Source organism: Leucoraja erinacea, chromosome 19, assembly GCF_028641065.1.
Source record: "Leucoraja erinacea ecotype New England chromosome 19, Leri_hhj_1, whole genome shotgun sequence".
NCBI classification, from domain to species: domain Eukaryota; kingdom Metazoa; phylum Chordata; class Chondrichthyes; order Rajiformes; family Rajidae; genus Leucoraja; species Leucoraja erinaceus.
The window spans coordinates 12,896,551-12,916,981 of record NC_073395.1 but is presented as its reverse complement, the minus strand read 5'-3'; the positions used below and the strand labels follow the sequence as shown (position 1 = coordinate 12,916,981).

The window sequence follows — 20,431 nt, the reverse complement described above, 5'->3', positions numbered from 1 at the left end:
ATAAGATCTTTGCTCACTACCTCTTTGCTTCCACGGCTGCTGCCTGAACCCCTGAGTTCCTTGTTGGAGGAGTTTATTAATACATTTGTTCAAGTTGCCAGCTAGACTCGCCATTAACACCTTCATTGACGCTGCCTTTGCTCGCAGGGTCCAAATGACGTCTGCCAGTATCTATCACTTAACATATAACTGTCAGTCCACTATTGCCCGTTTCTCGCAGACTTGCCAATAACACCTTAATTGTCGTGACTTTTGTTCAATGTAAAAGTAAGGCACAATTCCTGTAATTAACAGATCAATCTACCTCACATCTGTCATCCTAAATTGTTATCTTTTTTGGTGTAAATGTCCTGCTGTACTGACTTAATTTTAGAGTTGTGATCACAGCCTTTGACTGTGACACTCTTTGTGTAAGTAACATAAAACCATCCACTGCTGACGGTTAATCAAGTCGTTCACGAGTCTTATTGAAGGGTTTGACTTTGACATCCTCCAGCAGTTTTTTGCACGAACATAAAGAATTGAAGGGTCTTAACCCCAAACGTCACCCATTCATTTTCTCCAGAGATGCTGCCTGACCGGCTGAGTTACTTCAGGATTTTGTGTCTATCTTCGGTGTAAACCAGCGTCTGCAGTTCCTACCTACAAATTTCACACTGCTGTCTGCACGTGAAGATGAGAGGCAAGGATGCTGCAAATGCTGGTAATGTGAAATAAAGTAAGAAAAAGTTAAAACCAGCAAGTCTGGTATCAATAGCAATGTTTTTATTGAAGGATAGAAGCCAACTAATTAATGTAATTCGACTTGAGACATGCAAGAAGCATTTTTCTAAATGCAGCAGAAAATTATAAGTCAAGGGTTATTTAGAATCATAGTCATACAGCACAGAAACAGGCCCTTCGGCCCAACATGCCCTTGCTGATTAAACTGCTTCATCTACACTAGTCCCTCCTGCCCACGTTTGGCCCATATCACTCTAATAACTTTCTGTCCATGTACCTGTCCAAGTGATTTTTAAATGTTGTTCTAGTACCTGCCTCAAATACATCATCTAGCAGCTCTCACCATAGAAACATAGAAATTAGGTGCAGGAGTAGGCCATTCGGCCCTTCGACCGATGTCCTCTGGTTCTTGATTCCCCTACGCAGAGTAAAAGACTGTGACATCGGTGGGTGTAAAGGGGCTTACAACAAGTTGTAAAACCAACTGGTTGTGACAGAGATGGAAATGGGGTGAAGAGGTCAGAGGTGAAATAGGGGTTAAGGCTGGTGTCTGGGGAGTATAGTCTTTTCAAATGGATTAACCAAGAGGGCTAAGTGGCCTATGTATGAAGGAACTGCAGATGCTGGTTTAAACCGAAGATAGCCACAACACACTGAAGTAACTCAGTGGGTTAGGTGACATTTCGGGTCGCGACCCTTTGTCAGTCCCTATTCCATTTCTCCAGAGATGGTGGCTGGTTGCTCCAGCTTTTTGTGTCTATCTAAGGCTAAGTGGCCTTCTCATTTGTACCGAGATCTTTTTGTCCACCATCTGGTCCATATTTTCTGTCCTGCTGTGTTTGAAAGCTGTTCCTGGCCCCCCTGACCTCCATCTCTCTCTCTCTCACATCACAAATAGTTTTGCATTGATCTTCGTCCTCTGCACCTTTGCTCCCTCTCAGCCCCCCATCAGGACCCGCTGACAACTGAAAGGTCTGATGAGTGATGATATCATCCGTAGATGGTGCACATTGGTGGGGTGGAACGACAAATAAATCAGGCCTGCACCTGGACTAAGAGGTTGCTCTGTAAATATGAGTCAAAATCATTCAGACTAATGTGATATTGGGTGGGTGAACGACAGTGGCACCATTTATAGGCAAAAATTGCTGGAGTAACTCAGTGGGTCAGGCAGCGTTTCTAGAGAAAAGGAATAGGTGGACTGAGCGTAAGTGTTCGGTGAAACTGTCACTTTGGTTCCCTGCTCCAATTTTGTGTTTTTACATGCATTGATCAGTAAACTGCAATAAATCTAACCAGGAACTGTTTGATTTGCCACGCCCCTTTTTATCCAAGAAGCCAATTGTACTGCACACTAAACCTAATATGAATGCTGTAACTTGGCCTTAGAACTCCAGTACGCTCTCCATATATCCAACAGTCCAGTGGATAGATAATCAGCCAATAATGTTAAAATAGGCCCACATTCCAAAGCCGTGAAGGTTTGTAGGTTAATTGGCTTCTGTAAATTGTCCCAAGTGTGTAAGATGCGAATGTTGGATAACTTAGAACTAGCGTACGTGGTGATCGTTGTTCGGTGTGGACTTGGTGGGCGGAATGGTCTGTTTCCATGCTGTATCTCTAAAATAAAATAAATCCTGTTTTGTTTTATCTGTTTAGGAAGCAGTGAGTGATGTAGCGGCAGATCTTGAAAATGGAGGCCAACATTTAGTGTAGGAAGGAAATGCAGATGCTGGTTTAAACCGAAGATAGACAAAAAATGCTGGAGCAACTCAGCGGGACAGGTCATTCCTTCTATCCAGAGATGCCACCTGTCCCGCTGAATTACTCCAGCATTTTTTGTCTATCTTCGGCTAACATTTAGTAATTGATAACATGTCAGCTATCGATTACAGCCCAATTATACACAAATATTGACCTAATGATTGTCATAATCGGATCAAGGTCAGCGTGCGGCTTGAATGAAGAATGTTAACCAGTTACTAAGGTTCCAGTTTTAAGTAAACTGATTTCATACTCCAGTTAGACACAAATAGCTGGAGTAACTCAGTGGGTCAGGCAGCATCTTTGGAAAAACGGAATGTGACGTTTCGGGTCGAGACCCTTCTTCAGACTGAGAGTCAGGGGAAAGGAAAACGAGAGATATAGACAGTGATATAAAGAGATATAGAACAAATGAATGAAAGATATGCCAAAAAAGTAATGATGATAAAGGAAACAGACCATTGTTAGCTGTGGGCTAGATGAAAACGAGTTACAGACAATGAAACTCACCAGGACGACATTGAAACTAGTACAATGATTAGGGGGAGGGATGGGCAATCTGGGTCAATCTACTAATGAATAAAAGTACAGGCCTGTGGTACGCATTCACAAGAAAACTTGAGGTGTGCAATAAAACTGTTTTATATTCCTATGGTTGTGAAAATGCTGACCAAACAAAACTATGCTATGGCCCACTAGAGAATAAGAAACAATTTAGCACAAACAGAACATGCAAGAATATGAAATGCTGTGCAGATCCTCATCATTCTCTTGCTTTTATTATATTGGTAAATTTCCATCAATATTACTGTTGGCATGCTGGCAATATTACTGTATATGCACGCTGTGTATGAGGTGCAAAACGGAGACAAAAGGCAACAAAAGATCTACAAAGGAAGTACGAAAACAAATATTGAAAGATATTAACATCAGCACTAAAAACTGGTGTGTTATGAAAAAGAGTGTTCATAAATTCATGTTCATAAGTGATTCGGCCCAACAAGTCTACTCCACCATTCAATCATGGCTGATCTATCTCTCCCTCCTAACCCCAAACCCCAGAGACTGAGTGGTCAGAGATTGTGTGGTTAAAGTGCCATCTGTTGCACTAATGTACTGCAGAGAAGGAGGTGGCCAGCTTAATCCAAACTACTCTGTATGTTAATCCAGACCTGCCAATGTGGCTGACTCTGAGAAGTCAAGTAATTAGAGATGAACAAATAAATGTGAGCATTGCATGCAACGCTCTTATTCTATGAATGAATCGATAGAAGCCCCATTTTACAAGAGAAACTATTTGAACATAACATCATCCCTCCTTAGTCCCAAGGTGAATAAATCCACAACGATCGCCCCCATGTTGGGCAATGACAAGGATATTAGGGTGAATGGTGATTTCCTCACAAATGATTTATGAAGTGAATTCAGTGATGGGGACAAATGAGGGCAGAGCACCACAAACTACACCCACAGAATGACTTGTTGACAGCCAAGCAACATGACTCTGTTGCTTCAAACCTGTCTCACACCTTCTTTTCTTTCTTGTTTCTGGTCTTTGTTCTAACCAATCATATCAAAAAATCCACCCTCGTCTATGTTGACCTATTACCTGCTGCTATTTGTCCTGACTCTTCCCTTTTCCACCTATCTTCTTCCCTCCCGACAAACAGCCTGAAGAAGGGTCTCAACCTGAAACGTCACCTATCTATGTTCTCCAGAGGTGCTGCCTAACCCATTGAGTTACTCCAGCATTTTGTGCATTAAACAGCATATGCAGTTCTTTGTACTTAACACTCAGACTACCAAGTGAAAGTGGGGTTATCATCTGAGTTATGTGAGGGGCGGCACAGTGGATCGGCAGTAGAGTTGCCGCCTTACAGTGCCAGAGACCCGGGCTCGATCCTGGCCAAACTACGGGTGCTGGATTACATCATTGTGTTTTCTCCCTTTTACCGTGTGGGTTTTCTGAGTGCTCAGTTTCCTCCCACATCCCAAAGACATACAGATTTGTAGACATACCCTCCAACAATTGGCTTCTGTAAACTGTTTCTAGTGTGTTGGATAGTGCTAGTGTACTAGTGGATAGTGCATAGTTAGTGGATAGTGCATATCCACATAACTAGTGGAAAGTGCTAGTGTACTAGAGGATAGTGCATAGCCAGTGCTATGTTTCTATGTTCGCTTGTCGAGTGATCGCTGGTCAGTGTGAACTCGATGGGCCAAAGGGCCTGTTTCCATGCTTTAGACTAAAAGTTTAAAGTTTGTAGTTTTTGCTAACTAGCACTGAACAAATAAGACTGGAAACATGAATGCACTGCTCGTGGATTGGTGTGGTAGAAGTAACTAAATAAAAGTGTAATGTATACATTTCCCAAGTAAAGATGCAGTTTTCAAATCAAATGAGGCATCTTTTGATAAATGGTTGATGAAATTTAATACTGGAAGAACAGTCCCCAATGTCAGGAACTCTCCTATAAATGTTTAACAGTAACACTGTAAATTATTAACAATAGAAAGATCATAGCAATAGTGTGGACGTCAAAAGTAATATTGATGAGAATTTAACAACGTAATTAAAGCAAGAGAATGAAGAAATGATGGTACTGACATGTGATAAATCGCCAACACCAAGTCATTTACTATACACTCGGGAGTTTTAAAGCAAGTAGGTAAGAACATTGCAGGTTCTCAAACATAATCTTTCAAACTCCTTTTGATTAACAAATTTTTACTTTAATTTGAAAATCTGTCCAAGCGACTTCATTATTTATTCCAGTTACCTAAAATCGCCAGCCTCGCTGATTAAGATGGAGTTACCTGGCATTTGAACATTTCAATTGATCCAAAAGCCAGCATGAATCTGTAAAATATAGATGACCCCTCACAAAGCTGGTTAAACCAGTGAAGTCCTAAAGTTGTGGACTGGGAAATGCCTTTGTATGTTGGTTATGTGGACATTATCGTTACCCCTTCCCTCACCTCTTTCTACCAGTTATCTCCCCTTTACTTCAGAGAACGTTCAAACTCCGTACAGACAGCACCCGTAGTCAGGATCGAACCAGTCTCTGACGTTGTAAGGCAGTACCTCTACTGTTGCGTAACCATCCCGCCCTCAAGGAGTTAGTGTGTTGCTAAGTTTCATATCTATATTTTAAATATGGACTCACCCCTCTCTATCTGCATCTCGAACAGCCCTATAGCTCCTTTGAACTTGTCATCAGTCTAATTCCTGGAGCCTTTAATTCCCTACATCACTTTGACAGCCATGTCTTAGTCATCTCACCTCCAAGTTTTGGAATTTTTGTCTCAACGTCTTCATCTCTCTCTCCAATGTCAAGACTGCCATTAGATCTCCTCTCTCTCTCTCTCTGTGATCCTAACTTGGCTTTATGACTATATTTATTGGTTCAGCCTCTGTAGGAGCTCCAAAGTAATCTTTCCTTTGAAGGCACAGGAAAAAATGAAAGTGATCGTTACAGTAGAAATCTTCCAACTTGGCCGATTGAAGCCAAAAGGTTTGAAACACACTTCCTGTAAACTGCAAATGACAGTAATCTAAGAATTTGCTGATGTACCCAGCACAAAATCTCTTGTGGTTATCATGCTTTGGTGTTGATTGAGGCCAGACAGTGCAGCATTAGCTCAGCATTGCACTAGGAGCGTCAGCCTAGATTGTGTGTGTGAATCTTTGATGTGGGCCACGATCCCAATTCCCTCGAGTCTCAGTTGGTGTGGCCACATTTAGAGTATTGTGTTCAGTACTGGGCACCATATTACAGGAAATATGTTGTCAAGTTTGAAAGGGTGCAGAGAAGATTTACAAGGATGTTGCCAGAACTCGAGGGACTGAGCTATAGGGAGAGGCTGAGCAGGCTGGGGCTCTATTCCCTGGAGCACAGGAGGTTGAGGGGTGAGCTTATAGAGGTGTATAAAATCATGAGAGGAATAAATCGGATGGATGCACGGAGTCGCTTGCCCAGAGTGGGGGAATCGAAAACCAGAGGGCATACGTTTAAGATGAAGGGGGAAATATTTTGAAGAGTCAAGAGTGTTTTATTGTCATATGAAACAAATACAGAGAGAGTACAGAGGAGATTTACTAGAATGTTGCCTGGGTTTCAACAACTAAGTTACAGAGATAGGTTGAATAAGTTAGGTCTTTATTCTCTGGAGCGCAGAAGGTTAAGGGGGGACCTGATAGAGGTCTTTAAAATGCAGCAGAATAGGGAAGATTCAAACAACACTTAATTTGGGACAGAAGTTTAAACATAGGGGGACTACACAGAGAGTGTCGGTGTGGAACTCCCAGTGGAAGTGGTGGAGGCAGGTTCATTGGTATCATTTAAAAAATGAGATAGGCATATGGATGAGAAGGGAAAGGGTTCAGTGTGTGGGAGGGGAAAAAAATTTGTTCGGCATGGACTTGTAGGGCCGAGATGGCCTGTTTCCGTGCTGTAATTGTTATATGGTTATATGGTTATAGTACAATTACATTCTTACTTGCAGCAACACAACATAATTTGTAAACATAATACACTGTCAACAATATAATAAATGAGAAAACAAAGTTCAGTGTGTGAGTATACATAAACAAACACACAGTTCAGAGCTTATTTGAGGTTGTCGTGTTTAATAGCCGAATGGGTGTAGGGAAGAAGCTGTTCCTGAACCTGGATATCTCAGTTTTCAGGCTCCTGTACCTTCTTCCCGATTGCAGGGGTGAGATGAGTGTGTGGCCAGGGTGATGTGGGCCTCTGATGATGTCGGCTGCCTTTTTGAGGCAGTGACTCCGTAAATCCCTTCAATGGTGGGGAGATCAGAACCCGTGATGGACTGAGCTGTTTCCACAACTTTTTGTCGTCTTCTTTGCCCCTGGGCATTCAAGTTGCTGAACCAGGCCGTGGTCCAACCAGTCAATATGCTCTCTACCTGTAGAAGTTTAAGGGAATCCTCTCTGGCATACCGAGAATCTCCGTAATCTTCTCAGGGAATAGAGGCGTTGATATGCTTTCTTTATAATTGCATCAATGTGCTGGGTCCAGGAAAGAACTTCAGAAATAGGCTGAACCTCACAGCGCAGGGGGACTGAGTGGAGCCGGGAGTGTGGGGAGAGGAGGAGAGGAGAGGAGAGGAGAGGAGGAGCGGGAGTGGGGACGGGAGGGGAGAGGTGGGGAGAGAACGGGAGGGGAGGGGAGGAGAGGAGAGGGGAGGGGAGGGGGTGGGGTGAGGGGAAGGGGAGAGAGGGGAGGGGAGGAGAGGAGAGGAGGAGCAGGGAGCCGGGGATCGGCGGAGCAGTGAGCCGGGGATTGCTGGGCGGGTGTGAAAGTAGCGCCCGCACTGCGTCAGTGTGCCGGGGCAGGGAGAGGGGGCAGAGCCGCCGGGAGGTGGAGCCGAGTGAGTGCCGCAGCCGAACACTGCTCGCACTACCCCCTTTGCAAGGAGCCAGTGCCGGAGCCATGGGGGATGCGAGGAGCGGGTGAGGGAAGGGAGATCGAGAGGGAGCAGCCGGGTTTAGGCTGAGCAGCCGCCTCCAGCAGCGATGAGCAACCCCAGCCCCAGCCCGGGATCTTGCCGCTTCGCCGACTACTTCGTGCTGGCCGGCATCGACACGGACAGCGGGCTGGAGCCCGACGAACTCTCAGGTATGTGGGCGCCTTGTACCCAAGCTCCGGGCAGACGGTGCCGCGGAGCGCGGATTAACGGGGCCACAAGCATCGCCAGTGACTGTGAAAGGCTGGGAGCGGGGAGTGTTTGTGGAGCAGCGCCGGCACTTACACTGGAGCTTCTGCTCTGCCTTCTGTTTACGTTGGATCCCCGTCTTTAATGTTGCCCATTAAACCCCCTGCCTCACTCTCCCCTACCGCTCGTCCCCTTTCTCCCACCCCCTCTCCTCTCTCAACCCCCCTCCCCCCCCGGCTTTCAACCCCTTTTCCCCCCCCCCCATCTCCCCCCTCCCCCCCTTTCGCCCTCCCCTTTTCCCATCCCCCCTGGGAGATTCTACACTTGCAGAAGCTGAAAAGTTGTTGGTCCAATTTTGCCCCCTTATTCACCCAAATAAGGGACTGAGGTGAACAAGCTTGAATAATCGATGTACCAGGATAACAAGATCCATTTTCTGGTGATTGGTTCAAGATGTAGGCTCAGACTCATTAGTTTGCAGTGATTAACCAGTCCCACGTTATAACGTGGGATTTTCCTCTGTGATCTGGTGAATGTATTCTGCTATTTCAGCTGTTTTTGTCCTGCATGCAAATCATGTTGGCTTCGTGAACGCAAATTGGGCAAAGCCAGTAGTTTCTGCAGCGTTAACAGCTGGGCAAAGCAGACGGGCTGCTTCTGACAAGATGCAGTTTTTAACCGTGGGTTGTCTGAACCAGCCCTGGTTTTTGAAACACAGCAGAAATCCTGGAAGAGTTTGACTGTGCAGTCTATCATAAATGTGCGGCATTCCATGGGGCTCAGTGTTGTACCTAACTGCTCTTTTTAAGGGCGATTTATTCTTTCTCTGCTCATTGAATCAATTGTGGGCATTTTGCACGCAGTGGAACAGCTGGGAAATGGCAAGAATGATTTGGTGACCGAGAGCAATATTTAGTCATTCAGGGCAAAAGCTGTTGATGGTCTTAAATAAATAGTGTAAGAAGGAACTGCAAATGCTGGTTTACACTGAAGACAGACAAAAAATGCTGGAGTAACCCAAGCAGGACAGGCAGCATTTCTTGAGAGAAGGAATGGGTGACGTTTCGGGTCGAGAGTCCGAAGAAGGGCCTCAACTTGAAATATCACCCATCCCTTCTCCCCAAAGATGCTGCCTGTCCCACTGAGTTATAAGTTCATGTGATAGGAGCAGAATTAGGCCATTTGGTCCATCGTCTACTCCGCCATTCAATTACGGCTGATCTATCTATCACGCCATTCAATTCTCTTCCTCAGAGGGCGGTGGAGGCCAGTTCTCTGGATACTTTCAAGGGAGAGCAAGATAGGGCTCTTAAAGATAGCGGAGTCTGGGGATATGGGGAGAAGGCAGGAACGGGGTACTGTTTGGGGATGATCAGCCATGATCACATTGTATGGCGATGCTGGCTCGAAGGGCCGAATGGCCTAGTACTGCACCTATTGTCTATATCTTTCCCTCTAAATCCCATTCTCCTGCCTTCTCCCCATAACCCCTGGCAACTGTACTAATCAAGAATCTATTTACCTCTGTCTTAAAAAAATATCCATTGACTTGGCCTTCACAGCCAACTGTGTACAGTAATTAGTGCAACACCCCACTATTTAACCTCACTTAAAGAAATAGTGTCGTCCTGGTTCAGTATCCCAGAAAATGTGTGCAGCGTTCGAGGCAATTGTATTAACGAAAAATAAACTGATGTGAAGCCTGCAAGATAATGATGTTGTGGATTTATCCCACATTGAACACCTGAGCACAATATCTGGGCTGCCGCTCCAGTCTCCTCCCGAAGGGAGTGTGTAAGAAGGAACTGCAGATGCTGGTTTATACCGAAGATAGACACAAGATGCTGGAGTAACTCAGCAGGACAGGCAGCATCTCTGGATAAGGGGAATAGGTGACGTTTCAGGCCGTTGTCACCTTCCCCTAGCTAACAATGATCTATTCTACAATTTCCCTCATCTTCGTCCCCTTTGACCTCTCGTTTTCACACCTTACCCTTCCATATCTCTCGTTTCCCTCTCCCCCTGACTCTCAGTCTGAAGAAGGGAGTCGAGACTAAACATCACCCATTCCTTGTATCCAGAGATGCTGGCTGTCCCGCTGAGTTACTCCAGCATTCTGTGTTTATCTTCGCATGGGTGTGTTGTTCTGTTGAACTGATGCTCCATCATCCCTCACACATGGGCGTGAATGATTCCCTGGCACAGTTTGAAGATGAGCAGTTTGTTCTCCATGCTACCTATTTATTCTTCAACCAACTTCACTATAAATAGATAATTGCTTCCTCAACTCATCGCTATTTATGGCCTCCGACAAATTGTTGCAATGTGACCATGCTTTGGCATGAGGTGAGGTTTCAGTGGGTTGCAGGGGGCTGCCCGGATTACTAATCACTTGACTTAGAAAAATGTGACTTCATGCAAATTCCCCATGAATTTTTTAAAGGAATTTTCTAGGTGGTAATAATAAAAAAAAGATTCAAGTTGTTCATTAATGACTGAATACTCTATGTATTCCATTAATTTGATTATGGGCAGTGTCAGGATGATAATTCACTTAAATGAAAAAACAATATCATGGACAGAATCTCTTACCAAGTCGAGGACCAGACAGCATAGGCTTAAGGTGAAGGGGAATAGATTTAATAGGAATCTGAGGAGTAACTTTTTCACGCAAAGGCTGGTAGGGGTATGGAACAAGCTGCTAAACTATCCCAATGTTTATGAAACAGTTAGACAGGTACATGGATAGGACAGGTTCGGGGGGATATGGGCCAAACGCTGGCAGGTGGGACTAGTGTAGCTGGGACATGTTGGTTACTGTGGGCAAGTTTGGCTGAAGGGCCTGTTTCCACGATTATATGACTATATATGACTATAAAGAGTGAAATGATATAGGCAGCTATAGAAAATGATATATAAGAACCGTCTCATGCACAGTCCTCTGGAAGTCTGGGGTTATTCGCCAGTGACTGTATAAGGAATTGAAGCATTGGTACGTGAAGTGGGGATTGCCTGAATAGGTGGTATTGTAGGTAGTGAAGCTAGTTATCAAGAATTGCACCGTGATCTTGAGAGACTGGGTAAGTGGGAAATGGTTTAAGTGTGACGTATTCCATTTTGTGAAGTCAAACTAGGACAGAACCTTCACATGGAACGGTAGGGCCCTGGGGAATGTTATGGAGCACAGGGAGCTTGGAATACAGGTACACAGTTCCTTGAAAGTGGTGTCACGGTAGATAGGGTGGTGAAGAAGTCTTTTGGCATGTTGGCTGGCTTTCATTAGTCAGGGAAATTAGTGCAGAAGTTGGGATATTATTTTATAGTTGCACAAGACATTGGTGAGAGAAATATTCAATATTTTTATTCATTTTAGTCCGCCTACTGTAGGAAAAATGCCATTAAGCTGGAAAGAGTACAGGGGAGATTTTCAAGGATGTTGTCAGGAGTTGAGGGCCTGAGTTATAGGGGGAGGTTGGGCAGGTAAGGACTTTATTCCTTGCTGCGCAGGAGGGTGAGGGTTGATCTTAATGGAGGTGTATAAAATTGTGAGGGGAGTAGATGGGGTTAAAGCACAGTTTTTTTCCCAGGCTAGGGGAAATCAAGAAGTAGAGGAAGTAGGTTTAAGGGAGATGGGAAAGATTTAATAGGAACCTGAGGGGCAACTTTTTCACACAGAGGGGATATATGGACAAGCTGCCAGATTAAGTTATCGAGGCAGGTCTAATAATAACATATAAAATACATTTGGACAAGTACATGGATAGGAAAGTCTTTGAAGGATATGGGCCAAATGTGACTACTTTGAGGAACGATCTTGCTCTGCATTGGGCTGAAGGCTTGTTTCCGTGGTCTATGACTATGTTAGTTCATGTCTCTTTCAGCTCCATTTACCTAAACACTTGTGTCTTTGATTCCAAAGGTCACAGATTGTGATGAGATGAATCAATTTAACTGCTATCTGCACAGTAAAATACCCCATTCTTTCCCAATGTTTTTAATCTGATTCAGAAGGGTTGAAGTTATCAAAACAAGGGTGGCAGCTGCTTTGTGTTATACTAAATCAATGTCATAGTGTTTAATCTTGGATGTCTGACTCAAAGATGGTATCACTTTGAATACATGACAGCTCCAGAGAATAGATGACCTGTGTGGATAAACGTATGCCAGACCATAGGGCAAGGGGTCCCAACCTTTTTTGTCCCGTTTACCCCTGGCAACTTTAATACAGGTGCACAACCTTTTATCCGAAAGCCTTGGAACCATACACTTTTCGTAATTCAGAATTTGTCGGTCTTTGGAATGGAAATTTTTTAGCGTAGATTTTAATGGCTGGCTCAGTGGTAGAGTGCTCGGCTCATATCCGCAAGGTCGCGAGTTTGCGCCTTGATCCAGGCAGTTACTCGGTCGCGAGTTTGAGTCTTCAATGTCGTTTTTTCTTGCAGAATAAATGTTTGTATGAAATGCAGTGTAGGAGAGGTGTACTGACTGTGTGGGCAGAACTTTGGAAGTGATTGCCCACCAGTCTAAAAAGCCGCTGTGTCTCCCTGTCCATGGGATAGCAGGGGGCGATCAAACAGCACAATACCCCCCTCCCCCTCCAACTCCAGAGGAATCCGCGCCCCGATGGGCCGCTACGGCGACAAGTGGCAGTTTGCCCACAGCCCGAGCTGCGCCACCCCAAGAACACCTTGCACACCATCAGCTTCTGCCCCTACGTTTTCCTCTGGAGTTGGAGCGGGGCTGGGCTGGAGTTGCTGCTGGCTGTGGGTCTCTGGGATCTCCGTGCTTGCAGTGGGCCTGGGGGTCGCTGTCCCGTTGGTCCTGACGTCTCCGGCCACCCCCCTGGACTGGAGCTGAGACTGGGAACTGTACCGCCCTTGCCCCCTCCCTCTGCAACTGCAAACAACCCCACTTTCCTGCAAGGGGGGTACAGTTCCCGGAGGATAGCAGGTGGCCGGAGACGTCAGGACCAACAGGAACCCGCTCCCCGATGGACCCCTACGACGCCCCGAGCTGCGCCCCGTCATCCGCAACCCAGGTTCCTCTGTAGTTGGAGCGGGGCTGGGCTGGGCTGCTGTTGGCTGTGGGTCTCTGGGTTCTCCATGCTTGCGGTGGGCCGGGTGGTCGACGTCCAATTGGACCTGACGTCTCCGGTGACTGCACTGACCTGCAGCCATCGCCGACTTGAAGACAGTGCAAAGCCCCCGCGCCGGTGCAATGAGCGGGGAGCTGGAGAGGGGAGGGATGGGGTCACACACATGGCCGGGGAGCAGAGGGGTGTAGGTGGGGTGAAACTGAAGGGAGCGACAATCTGCTGCTGCCTACACTGTGTATCGTGTCTACCGTGGGAATGTTTTAACTCAGCGGGCAGATAGCAGCATATTGTCAATTATTAACCCTCCCGCGCAATATACCCTCACCTTCTCTTTTATGGATGGGGATTTATTTCCCCTTTCTTCGAGGACCGACCGGAGGTTCCGCTGTCACCTCTGCGGGCCGCCCTCGGTGAACGTCCTGTCTCCCTGTCCCTGGAATAGTAGGGGGCGATTAAACAGCACAATACCCCCCTCCCCCTCCAACTCCAGAGGAATCCGCTCCCCGATGGGCCGCTATGGCGACAAGTGGTAGTTCGCCCACAGCCCGAGCTGCGCCACCCCAAGAACAAGACGTTATTCTTGCACACCATCAGCTTCTGCCCATACGGGGAGCGTGTTCTTCTGGAGTTGGAACGGGGCTGGGCTGGAGTTGCTGATCTGGGATCTCCGTACTTGCAGTGGGCCTGGGGGTCGGTGTTCCGTTGGTCCTGACGTCTCCGGTGACTGGCACTGTGCTGCTAGCATCGCGACGTGAAGACAGTACAAAGCCCCCGCGCCGGTGCAATGAGCGGGGAGCTGGAGAGGGGAGGGAAGGGACGCACATGGCCGGGAAGCAGAGGGGTGTAGGTGGGGTGAATGAATGGGGATTTAGTTCCCCTTTCTTCGAGGACCGACCGGAGGTTCCGCTGTCACCTCTGCGGGCCGCCCTCGGTGAACGTTTTCAAGGACCTTTCTTCAAGGACCGAAAAAATGTCGCTATTCGGAGGTTTTCGTTATTTGGATCGTCGGATAAAAGGTTGTGCACCTGTAGCACATAACGATGTGATTTCACTTATTTATGAACAACTAATGATGAACAGATAACCGGTATACTAGAACCAAACACAGTCAGTCAATGAGAAAAAATACGTACAAATCCAGAATCAACAAATTTGCCTCCTGGTTAGGTGAAATTTACCCCCCCGGGGGTAAATGTACTACAGGTCGGGAACTCTTGCCATAGGGTCATGACCCGAAACGTTCTGTTCCTTCTCTCCACAAATGCTGCCTGTCCCGCTGAGTTACTCAAGCTTTTTGTGTCTACGCCAGACCATAGCCGCTGCTCTACAGTGAGTCAGTGCAGGTTGGATGGGTGGCAGTAGGTAGCACCCCAATTGGCAAGACTCTGTTTGTGATGGCTTTCCTTTAAGGAAGTGGACCTGCATGGAACTGGGGTGCCTCTTCCGACAGTGGAAATTTAGCAGTCATGGGATAATCGGGAAGAATGTTCCTCTGGATTGAGATACAGGGAAGAGTTGGACTAGTTCTGTTGTCCTCCTGATTAAACATTGCTGATTACATTGCTGAGAATATTGATGTCCTCCTGATTAAACATATGCCACGTTGTCACCTTCCCCTCGGCTAACAATGATCCATTCTACATTTCCCTTATCACCTTCTGCTTTGATCTGTCGTTTTCACACCATGCCCTTCCATATCTCTAGACTCCCTCTAACTCTAGACCTAACTCTCAGTCTGAAGAAGGGTCTCGACACAAAACGCCACCCATTCCTTCTCTTCAGAGATGCTGCTGGTCCCGCTGGGTTACTCCAGCATTTTGTGTCTTATCTTCGAAGACTTCACACCGTTTGGTATTTCAGCCCAGAGAGCAGTATTGCACAACTGTTAGAAACAATGCTCGGAAGGAACTGCAGATGTTGGTTATACACCCAAGATGGACACAAAATGCTGGAGTAACTCGGTGGGACAGGCAGCATCTCTGAAGAGAATGAATGGATGATATTTCGGGAAGATGGGTCTCGACACAAATCGTCGCCCATTCCTTCTCTCCAGAAATGCTGCCTGTCCCGCCGAGTTGCTCCAGCATTTTATGTCTATCTTCGTCAGATACAATAGCTTTAGTAAAGCTGCATTCTGCTTCTGTAATGCAAAAACATAGTAATTTATTAGCATTGACAGAAAATCCCTCTGGTGAAGGAAGAAATGCAAAGCAAGTCTTGCCAAAGTCGTTAAGTATTTGCATTTTATAGCTCAAATCATTATCACTGAACGGTTAAGTTAACCATCTGAGCCCTCTGGCCTTTTGTGTGCCATTGCCTCTAATTCTAGAGCTGAAAAATAATTACGTCATGTCCTTATTACTGGATTGATCTTCCTCACATTCATTAACCATGAGTTGTTTAGCACTGGAGATCATTAGTTATTTAGCTGCAGGTTGACTTGGTCAATAACAGGGGTGCTGACGGGTTCATGTTGTAGCTTTTGGTGCTTGAAACTAAGGCTTGGAATTATGATATCAGGAGGTCACCTGTTGTGTTAAAAAGAATCAAAGGTATCAAAGGTATTTTATTGGTCACATTCACATACACCGAGGTGCAATGAAGTGAAATGCTTTTTGCCATTTTGCAACACACTAAGAAAGAATACAGACATAACCCCCACAATGGCTCTCCTACCATGAGGGAAGGCACAAAGTCCAGTCCCCAACCCCAGTTCACCCATAGTCGGGCCTATTGAGGCCTCTACAGTTGCCTCTACGGAGGCCCGATGTTCCTGGCCGTTCTCGCCGGGTGGTGGTGCTCCGGCGTCGGGAGAGTCCTCACAGCGGCTTGGGAACCCTGGAACGGCCGCCTCCGTACTGGAGGCCGCGGCTTCCGAAGCCGACAAGGCCGCGCTGGTTGGAGCTCCACAACTGGCGATCTCGTCGCGAGATCCCAGGCTCCCGGTGTAAAGTTCAGCGCCGCAGCTGGCCGCTCCACAGTCCCGCAGCTCCGCGATGTTTTACCCGGCGGTCTCAGCTCACCGGTCGGTGCTCCAGCGCGGCGACCCAGGCAAGGCATCACCCGCCACGATAGCGCTCCAGCACTGTGCCACCGCCGAAGCCGAGGTTCTGGGCGGTCCGCGACAGGAAACGCCGCTCCAGGCCCGCTGGTAGGCCGCGAGGACGGGTCGAAGCTGCAGCCCGGAGAAAAGCTGCCTCTCCGACCAGGTAGGGACCCTGAAAGGCAGTTTCCCCTTTTGCCCCACACCCCACACAAAAAAGTCTAGACCTCCAAACAAAACACTTTAACTCACTAAAAATAAAAATAAAACGGTGAAAAGACAGACAACTGCTGGCAGGGCAGCCGCGCACAGGACAGCGCCCCCTCTAATTAAGAATCATTAAGTACTTGTGAAAAATCAAACTGCTGGAGGAACTTGTAGTGAACTTGTAGGAACTGCAGATGCTGGTTTAAACCGAAGATATATTCACAAAATTCTGGAATAACAGCGGGTCAGACAGTATCTGTGGAGAAAAGGAGCAGGTGACGTTTCGGGTTGAGACCCTTCTTCAGATTGAGAATCAGGCGAAAGGGAATTGGGAGATATAGACGATATGGAGAGATATAGAAGAAATTTATTAAAGATTTGGAAAAAAGTAATGATGATAAAGGAGATAGGCCATTGTTAGCTGTGGGCTAGGTGCAAACGAGTTACAGACAATGAGACTCAACAAGATGACTTGGTGGGCTGAGCAACATCTCTGGAGGGATGGGGATAGTCAGTGTTCCGGTTTGAGATGCTGCATCAGGGCAGATTCTACTTGTTATTTATTGCCAAGGTGGGACCTGGTGTGGGGGGGCTGCTGAGAACAAAGGGGGGATCCGGTGGGGGGCCGCCTGTGGCCACGTGTGATGACAGGTCTGGTTCGCTGCTGTGAGCAGAAGATAAAACTGTTCAATGAGCTTTTTATAACTTTGATGGCTCCAGTGTAATGACGTCTACTTCTGCCGTATGATTTAACCAGGTTGTACACAAAACAAAGCACTTCATCGCACCTAGGTATATGTGACTACAAAGTACCTTTGAATCACTAGGGTGCAATAAAATTTCTTGTTCGCAGGAGCTCATGGAATAAATAATATCCAAGATAATGACAGAAACAGCAATAAATACAGTGACAAATGTATGCGGTTTCAGTGGACTATTTCTATACATGTTTGTGCTAATTGGGAATTGTGCTTGGGTATGGCAATACTTTACTGAACTGTATGCAATCTGCCTCCTGGTACAAAGATTCTAGTGTAATCTAAAGTAGTACAAGCAAAATGCTGGTGAAATAATGGAATAACTGAACAAGAATATCAGGCAGCATCTTCAGAAAGGGTTGTGAAGAAGGGTCTTGACCCGAAACATCACCCATTCCTTCCCTCCAGAGATACTGCCTGTCCCGCTGAGTTACTCCAGCATTTTGTGTCTATCGTGTGATTCGGGAGTCGGATAGCAATGGGGAAGAAGTTGTTGTTGCATCTGGACGTCTGGGCTTTCAAGCTTCTTCAGAGGGTAGAAGAGAGGAAAGGGAATGGCCAGGGTGGCAGGCATCCTTGGCAATACTTCCTGCCTTCCTGTCTTCACCACTCTCTGCAGGTTCAGGCAGTCAAGAGCAGAGCACTGCCGTACCAGGCTGAGATGCATCAGGTCAGAATACATCTATGGTGCATTTGTAAACGTTCGAGAGAAACCTCGTGAGAATCTTCTCAGATGCCTAAGAAATTAAATACTCTGACGTGCTTTCTTGATCACGGGTTCAATTGTTCCTTATTATCACATGTACGGATATATATACTGAAATTCTTTGTTTGGATACAATTCTGTAAAGTATTGCCATACCTAAGCACAATTCCCGGTTAATGTATAGAATCTATAGAATGTAATGTATAGAAATAGTCCACTGAAACCTCATGCAAGAGTTGCCAGGTCTTGACTCCATTGTCAAGTTCTGGTCCGGTCTGCCGACTCGGCCTTCTGGAGCGGTGCCCGATCCAGCCGAGCCTCAGGTTGCTGCAGGCTGATGCCACCAGCCATCGCCTCCTTCTGTGCGGGTGGTCCATCGAACTGTTGACCCTCTCCCTGCCTGGCCACCTTCAGACTTTTTCCCCTGAGGTGTGGAAGGTAAGACCCCGGTTCTGTTTTTATTGTGCATTTCCCTTTTATCCTGTCAGCGAGAGCTAGCGTCCCCCCCTCACCACCGTTAATCACTTTCCGCCTCCCGCTAGTTGCTGGAAAAGATTAGCACCCAGGCAGGTGCTGTGTTCCTGCGTCTATGGCAGAAATTATTTTTCTTCCTGTTGTACCAGGGTAGACGGTGTTAGCTGTTTAGTATTCTATCCAGGTGTCAACTGTGGCTCAGCTGGAAGCATTCTCGCTTCTGAGTCAGAACCATATGGATTCAAGTCCCACTTCAGAGTAAAGCTCTTTCTCAGCGCTTCCCTGGATGGTGATGTAGAAAGGAGGAACTGGGGCTGCTGATTGACAACAAAAGACACCCGGTGCTGGAATAACTCAGCGGGTCAGGCAACATCTCTGGAGAACCCAGACTGAAGAAGGGTCCCGAACTGAAACGTCACCTATCCATGTTGTGCAAGGATGCTGCTTGACCCGCTGAGTTAGTCCAGCAGTTTGTGTCTATTTTTTATTGAAGGATTAAATTCTGTCCGTGTCTCTTGGCGAGGGCCGCAGCACATTACACAATTTTGAAGACAGCAAGGGAGTTCTCCCCAATAGGGCGGCACAGTGGAGTTGCTGCATTAGAGTCTGACAAGACCTGGGTTCGATTCTGACTACGGGTGCTGTCTGTATGGAGTTTGTACGTTCTTCCCGTGACCGCGTGGGTTTTCTCCAGGTGCTCTGGTTTGCTCCCACATGTACAGGTTTGTAGGTTAACTTGGCTTTGGTTTAAAAAAAAATTGTGAATAGTCCCTAGTGAATAAGATAGTGCAGTGTATGGGGAAAGCTGAGTGGTATGGACTCGGAGGAGTGGGGGGGGGGGTTGGTTTGGAGGGGCGAGGGGCCTGTTTCCATGATCGTATCTCTTAGACTAGAAAAAAACAACTGGCCAGCATTGGTTCCTCAGCTTTTAGTGGATAATCTGTTCATTTGATCGTTCAAAAAGTTTTCATAGATTGCAAAGTTCAAACATTCCAAATTTGTGAAAGATCTAACATAAATGCACGTCTGTTGTTTTCTCCTTACTTCAGGAAGGCGCAAATCAGAAGCACTCTCAGTCTATAGCCCCCTGCCTGGAGAGTAAAACATGACATTTCATGTGATCTATTTAAAGTGACTGCCCTTGTGATTATTTCCTGAGCAACTGCTTGCTTGAAGAGTTTCAGTGCAATGTAATGGTGGTTGTAAACTCGACTTCCATCTGTACTGTGAATAGATTAACAATTGCAGATTCTGCCATTCAACAATTGTATATTCTGCCCTTGCTGTTTAGAATTTGTTTGGGGATTGGGCCTTTGGCAAGCCCAGTGCTGACTATCTATGCTTCAGAACTCTTGTGAAAGGTGAGTTGGGTTGCCAACTTTCTCACTCCCAAATGAGGGCCAAAATACAATACAATACAATAAAATATTTATTACATGTCATTTGAACCGCAGTGAGGCTCAAACGAAACTCAGTTTCCACAGCCATACAAACAAAGACGATTTCCTACAGACATGCACACAATTCAATTTACAGAAACATCCATCAGTGAACCCATTAGTTCTCTTTTTCTCTCCCCTGTTCTCCATTTCTCTCCCGATGTCGAAGCCCTAGGCGGGCGATGATAAGTCCAACGGCCATTTTAGACCGCTCCGGGCGATGTACAGCCCCGCTCCGGGTCGTTCCAACCCCGCGACACGGGCTGGAGAAGTTGCGTTACGGGACCCTCACCCGGACCCGCGAGATCCCGATGTCCCAGTCCACCGGTCCTGCGGCTGCAGCTGGAGCCTCCGAGCTGCGTGGTCGGGCCGCAGCAGCGAGTCACCACCGCTCCCCACGTTCCGATGCCGGCCAGCCCCACGATGGTAAGTCCGCAGCTCCGCAGGCTCCGTGACTGGAGCCCCCAGGTCGTTCAGGCTGGAGGCCGTTCCACGGAGCTAGGCCCCAACGACAATGGAGACCCGTCAGGGAAAAGGTCGGGT

The 20,431-nt window shown here is 46.7% G+C and overlaps 1 protein-coding gene across 5 annotated transcripts in view; it reads left to right on the top strand.

Moving 5' to 3' along the window:
- The first annotated feature begins 7,761 nt into the window (after nucleotides 1–7,761).
- Nucleotides 7,762–20,431, top strand: part of dennd5b (DENN/MADD domain containing 5B) — a 164,939-nt gene continuing 152,269 nt past the window's right edge. For 3 of the 5 annotated variants that reach the window (XM_055650326.1, XM_055650327.1, XM_055650325.1), the window contains exon 1: nucleotides 7,763–8,129. In XM_055650326.1, the coding sequence (XP_055506301.1) occupies nucleotides 8,027–8,129 (103 nt within the window). In that variant the 5' untranslated portion in view covers nucleotides 7,763–8,026. Of the gene's footprint in view, nucleotides 8,130–20,431 lie in introns of all 5 variants that reach the window. The other 2 variants (XM_055650329.1, XM_055650328.1) reach the window with 2 other exon arrangements.